Raw genomic sequence first — 6,599 nt, 5'->3', positions numbered from 1 at the left:
CTCCACTATTCGAAATAACATATGGAGACATGCTGGAAGGTAACTATTATATGTTTCTAGAGGATTTCAATCTCCATTTAATTTCATAATTTTTAAAACTTTAATCTCATTAATTTATAATTATTATTTAAATATACAATACTAAATACAAATATTTTAACAATAGTAAAATTTTATTGTAAATAACCAAGGCAAGAGAATGAGCTTGTTACTATAACTCATGGTTCAAGTCCTCCTCCTTTGTTGCTAAGAATCTTGTGCCTAAGGCAAGAATTTTGCATGCAATTCTTATCACCTTTGGAATGCCTGAAATAGGCTACTATGACCATGTCACCAAACTTGAAAAGTTTACTATCTACAATCTTCTCAGGGCAATCAAGACACATATAAATGAGTGAATTCTAACTCACATGAAGAAGATGGCAAGCTGAGTATCAACAAGGTGAGAAAAACTAGTCATGTAATATGCATCTTGATAAGGACCTAATTTACATTATATTTGATATAAAAATAAACATTATTATAACTCAATCTCTTTAATTGTTTTGTTTTTAGAATCACATCAATAGATTTATTTAAATTTGTGACTTAATAATTATTTATGATAAAATGTAGATTGAGTTTGAAATTATTAGAATGTTTGATGAATATTGAATTGGATATAACAAAGATTGGATTGAAATTGACTATAAGATTGGTGGAGCTCACAAAAATTGACTATAAGATTGTACTTGATATGAACCTATTTGTGCTTTTTATACCCCCATTCATATCCTTTTAGGTCGCCCATTCTTGTTCTTGTCTATTGTTGAGCTTAATATTTTTCTTGACAATAAATAGATATCCGATGAAAGTCATAATAAGAGTTAAGAATTTAATTGATAGTTTATCTCATAATTTATTTATGCATTCTAGTTGTGATGATCCATTATTGGCATGCTTGAATAATTCTAATGTTGATTTTGATATTAACTCAACCATTAAGGATGCAAATTCTCTTTTAGAATGATAAATGTTGACAAGTAGGTCATAGCTAATGCATGTAAGGGTTTAATGACCACAAGGTGATTGTCCATTTTTTAAAAGAAGATATTTTCTACATGTTTTGGGCACCCCATGCTATAATTAGATACGAGAGTAAGCATTCATATAATAGCCCGTTTGTGAAATTAATGAAAAAATGCATTCACTCAAAGTAGCTACTCCTTATAATGCACAAACTAGTGGTCAAGTAGGAATGTCAAATAGAGAGATTAAGATGTCAGTGGGAAAATTGTAAACCCCTATAAAAAAGATTGGTTTTTGCTCAACATAATGTCTTATGAGCATACTGCACATCATTTAAAACTTATATTGGGTTGTCGCCATATACGGCATGTCATCTCTTTGTGGAGTTAGAACATAGAGTATATTGGACAATTAAGCATTTAACTCTGAGTTGGAGAGAGATAGAAATAAGAGAAAATTAAATATATACTTACTAGAAAACATTTGTGATGATTCTTATGAGTGTGTAAATTCGTATAAGAATAGGAAAAGGAGTGTGCAAAATAGTAACATCCATAGGCAATCATTCTCATATGGTAAAAAATTACTTTTATACAACTCTCGCTTACATTTACTTTCAGAAAATTGAGATAAGGGTGGTCTGGCCTATATGTTGTGAAGATTGTCTAAGCTCGTGGTATAGTTGATGTAGTGAATCTCAAGTATGATAGTACTTTTTAAGGTAAATGGACAACATTTGAAATCATATCTTGAGTTGAAGAATCTATAGCAGCGTAGTTAAAATTGTACTGATTATCAAACCAATCAGAGTACTGGTATAATGGTATAGTGATTCAACCGGTGGTTCAGTAATTAAACTATAGGGTCTTTAACAAATTCAAAGTCTAAATTACAAAAGATATATCAATCCAAAAGTATACTTAACAACCGCAAAATATATATAAATGACACAAGTTCATAACTCACTCTACAAAACAAATAAATTTGGAGTTTTAACATTTAACACCAAGGAGTCAAAGTTATTTCATATCGAGATTATATTTTTGCACCAAATCCTATAATCAGACAGAACTCCAAGATTATACAAATGTCACTGAGACTACACACGAATGTTAGGAACCAAAAGGTGTAATCCAAGTATGTCTTGGAAGCATGTGCCTTGAAGTGTTGAAGAAGAGTTGGAAAGATAGGTCATTTTGTAATGAGTTTTTTTAAGTTTTTTTTTTAAAATATGTATATAAATCAGCCGGTTTAGTCAAATATCAGTTGGTTCACCAGTTTTGACCGTTTTTAATATTTGGTCGGTTCAACATCTATACCGTACTGGTTAAGGGTCTAGTTCGCCGGTTTTCCAGTTAGACCAGCCGGTAGGGTATAGTTTTTACAGTATTGATATATAGGTTGTTGAGATTTTGATAGACAACCCGGTCTACCAAAAGTAAGGTACACTTTATATTTTTGTATTTATTGATTTTATATTTATATTTTGTAGGGATGTAAATAGTATTGTGGCCAACAAAAAAATATAAACAATTTCGTTCTCATTGTTTTGTTAGTTTTTTGTTGCTAACAATTATCAGGCTATAGTATTCTCATTTATTCTGCTTTCAATTGTTATAAATTTGTTATAAATTGTGTGGATATTTTATATTCTAAAATACCGATAGATTTAATATATTTTAAATTTTTTCTTTTTCGATTTTAATCGTAGGTCACCATTGTAGATTTTCGACTTCATACCTCTCTAATATTAATTTTTTTAAGTTATTCCTTTGGGTTTTCAACCTAACACTCTTTTATTTTCTTTTTTGTTGATATTGTCATTTTTGTTTTGTTTGTGAATACCTTCAGGTGTGATAGTCTTAAGTGCATATGATTTGATAGGAAACAGAAGACTTGTACCATGTATATAGGATAATATTAAAACTACTCTTGAAAAGACTTCTTGAATGTGATAACATAAGATGCAATATATGCTTATTTGAGAGATTTTTGATCTCTTGTGATCAACATTGCCCTAATTTTTTTTGGGTATCTTGGAAATTTGAACTTGAAAAGGGGATGAACATAAAAAGTGCCTAGTGCAATATACTTGGTGTCATCCTTTTATTCAAGTTATCTTGAAAGGCTTAGTTTTGAAGGCCTTAGAGTAGTCATCTAAAAAACATCCCCACTTTAAAAGGGTTTTATTTTTTGTTATTCCATATAAATAATTTAAAAGAAATACTAAAAATAATGATAATAATATATTATATTAAACTTTATATATTAAAAATATATTAAAAAGACGATGATAGAATAAATTTTATTCTTATATATTAAAAATAATATATTATATTAAACTTTATAAGATATAGGGGAGTTGGTGTTTCTTTGCTATGATATCTATCTTGATCAAATCAATCATCTCCTAGTAGTCTTTTAATTCTTGTACCAAGGCATGACTAAGTTTTCAAGAAGGCTAAAAATATATGGTTCACATTCCCATTCTTTTATTTTCTTCTTTATCATATTTTCAATCCTTTTTAACTTGGGTTTAATATGTATACATTTTCAATTCTTTTGTTCGAAATGCATGACTATTACTCCTAACAAGTGTCGTTCCTAGGAATCGAACTCTTGATCTTTTGGTTATTCTGAGATCTAAAGAGATCTTACACCACTAAACCAACACCTTGTTAGTTGTTAATTCTTTTGATGACAAATAAGAAAGCAGAAGTTGGGAAGATACCCTATTGATTCAACATAAACTACCTAGAGGGATAACTAAAGTGAGAGAAAAAGAGAACAAATTCAAAAAGGTAACCTTCACATTCATTATATGTAACAATGGGTCATTGAAAGCAATGAACTTCAGTGTATAATAAAAGGAAGGATAGAAACTGCATAAAAGGCATGAGGGTTAAACAATTATCTACTCATTATGTCATCCTTCTTGATTGTAAAATCCCACAAGTCCCCATATTTCTCATTGAAATCCCATATGTCCATGGTATTATATTCATTTATCAACTTGTCTCTAGCTCCCCTCTCCATATTGTAGATTTGAGGTTCAAAGTGGTGGGGTTTATCAGGTTTATCCATCTCAATAATGCAAAATATGATTGTAAATATTCCTGCTCCAATGTACAAGTACTCCCCCTGAAAGACACATAGTAATTAGGATATAGTAATATTGCTTCTTAGTTCATCTCAAAGTATATTAAGAATGCATTGATTATGTTGAAGGGGTGTTTTAAATTACAAACTGCATCACATGATCTCTGGCTACAATATTGTGATTATGGAGACCATCAACTGATCCGACCATAATATTGTTGTTATAGTGACCATCACAATCTCAATTGCGATATGACACATAATCACAATGATGTAGCCATATTATGCCGCAACATAACTGTATTTAGATCGCATCAGAAAGCATTGAACCACATCAAATTCAAAAGTATTTTATTAATCACAAAAGAATTCACACCACAACAGCTACAATCTGCATTGTAATGACCACAATTACAATAAGCACAATCATAATTGCAATTCAAACATTTTGTTTAAGAAAAGTAGCCAATTGGTTCAATGTGGGAAATTAACATTTAGAAATTAGAATTACCGGAACATGGAAGAACACCCCAGCAGCAATGGCTGGTGGGAAGAGCCATGAAATAATCCCTGCATAAGAATAAAAATAAGAAGCAAATTATGAACAAAATTGACAAGTATAATAAAGGGTAGTACATAATCAATAGTTTATGGAAAACACACCCTGGAATCCTGTGGGGGGGTCTCCTGCTGTTAGTTCTTCAATAAATGTCTCCCAAAATGGTCCTGAATTGAAAATTCATTAGCATTTTGTCTTGAAAATTGGTGCAATTAATATGTCAGAAACATGTTTCCTTCCTCATAATTATACTACATCTAGCGCCAATAGATTTAGGTTCTACTTGTCATGAATATGGAAAAATATCCAAAACATTGTAGTTTGCTATGAAATGTTACCACTGCTACAAAAACAGAGTAATAATTATCAAAATTAATAAAAAAAGAGGCGCATGATTATATAATTTATCTGTTCTCTTATGGTTCTTACGGTTAGTTTGGATGTTATATTTTGGAGGGAAAGAGGACAAAAGGAAAATTTGGGAATCATGAAATATATTTGTAAAACGACTCTCAAATCTTTCATTTCTCTTTCCCTTCATCCCAAAAATTCAACTTTCAAACTAACTCTTAGACCAGTTTGCGAGTTAAGTTGAGTTTGGAAAGTAAAGAAAAAATAGAAAGAAAAGAAATCATACTCAAGAAGGGACTCCATAAGAAAGACACTCTTAAAAAACAACCAAAACCACAATTTTAGAGGAGCACATGTACTACAACCATATGACATTTAATACGTTACTTATTGTGAGAAAAATCATTAATCATTAATTTTTTATTTTTAAATAATTATTTTTTCAACCAATAGTGATGGATAAAGTGACCAATTTTTAATACAGAAGGTATGATCTCAATTTTATGGTCACACATATCACTTATAAACCAATCACTACTAAATAAAATATTATTTTATGATTTATTACCTTTCTTGACTTGTAGGATTTGTAAAATGATATATCATTTTCCTAAAATGGTGGCCTCCCAAATCAAAAGATAAAATCAATTATTAGAAATTTATTACTCTCTACAAGTTTCTCTGAAGCATATGCATCACTTCCTTAAAAAGGGTAAAAAGAAAGTAAAAATACTTTTCTCTTGTTCTCCTTCATTGAAAGTATGATGGCCATCATATTTTCCATACAAAAAATCCTCCTGAAATTTGCACAAAATGAAATGAACAAAACCATAATCACAATTAGATTACAGTAATGAAAGTACAATTATTATAATATCACATACTGGGGCAACACCATTAGTGCGAAATTGATCAACAGGATCTTCATTGAGATCAGGCTCATACTCATTGAAACCAGCATTGAGGAAGAACCTTGTTGAGTTGTTACTCTTTGTGAAGATGCCATGCAAGTTGGGTAGTGTTGGAGATGAGAAACATGTGGAGGAAGTAGAAGTAGAAGTGGGCTTGGGTAGAGTCACACAAGTGGGACTAACAAATGAGAGTGTAGAACAAAGTGACATCTTTTGTGTGTGGTTTATCTGAACCTATTATCCACGTTCCACCTTTTTATATGCTCCCCTTGGTTTCCAGATTCTCATTCTTACCGAGATCTTTTATCTTACATTTCTAAATCATATTTTGGACTAATGATATTAAAGTAAAAATAAAAAATTAATGAATATTTAATTATTTTAATTAATATGATATATTTTCATTAGTTGGAGACATGATTTGTAATATCATTTGAACGACAATCCTTGTCATTCTCATCTTAGTCAAAAGATTCACCTTTTATCCCATTGAGCAAACTACATGTTAATAACATTAAGTATAAAATCTAGGTAATCCCTAATTATAGGTAATCAGAAAGTTTTATTTCAATTTAATGTATAGCCTTTGTATAATGGTAAAGTTGAATCTTAATGGTAAAGAGGTCACAAATTTAAATCATGAAAACAAATCTCCACATAAAGCTAGTCAC

At 30.3% G+C, this 6,599-nt stretch overlaps 1 protein-coding gene across 1 annotated transcript; it reads right to left on the bottom strand.

Annotated features, from left to right (window-relative positions):
• LOC109363215 (photosynthetic NDH subunit of subcomplex B 5, chloroplastic) lies at nt 3,795-6,177 on the bottom strand. Its single transcript, XM_019609391.1, has 5 exons — nt 5,902-6,177; nt 5,751-5,814; nt 4,771-4,833; nt 4,619-4,677; nt 3,795-4,149 (listed from the first exon to the last, which is right to left on the bottom strand). The coding sequence occupies exons 1-5, from the start codon at nt 6,136-6,138 to the stop codon at nt 3,919-3,921; spliced, it is 654 nt and encodes a 217-aa protein (XP_019464936.1). The 5' UTR covers nt 6,139-6,177; the 3' UTR covers nt 3,795-3,918.

The sequence above is a fragment of the Lupinus angustifolius genome, chromosome LG13, assembly GCF_001865875.1.
Source record: "Lupinus angustifolius cultivar Tanjil chromosome LG13, LupAngTanjil_v1.0, whole genome shotgun sequence".
Classification (NCBI taxonomy): domain Eukaryota; kingdom Viridiplantae; phylum Streptophyta; class Magnoliopsida; order Fabales; family Fabaceae; genus Lupinus; species Lupinus angustifolius.
This window is presented reverse-complemented; position numbering and strand designations above follow the sequence as displayed.

Bases quoted from the DNA above. Each gene is read 5' to 3' on its own strand.
- LOC109363215 (XM_019609391.1), bottom strand. From the start codon at position 6,138: ATGTCACTTTGTTCTACACTCTCATTTGTTAGTCCCACTTGTGTGACT. The intron at 4,834-5,750 runs GTATTTTTACTT...TTTTCAATTCAG, and splicing joins TGAAGGAGAACAAGAGAAAA to GACCATTTTGGGAGACATTT. The intron at 4,150-4,618 runs GTAATTCTAATT...TGTGTCTTTCAG, and splicing joins GGGTGTTCTTCCATGTTCCG to GGGGAGTACTTGTACATTGG.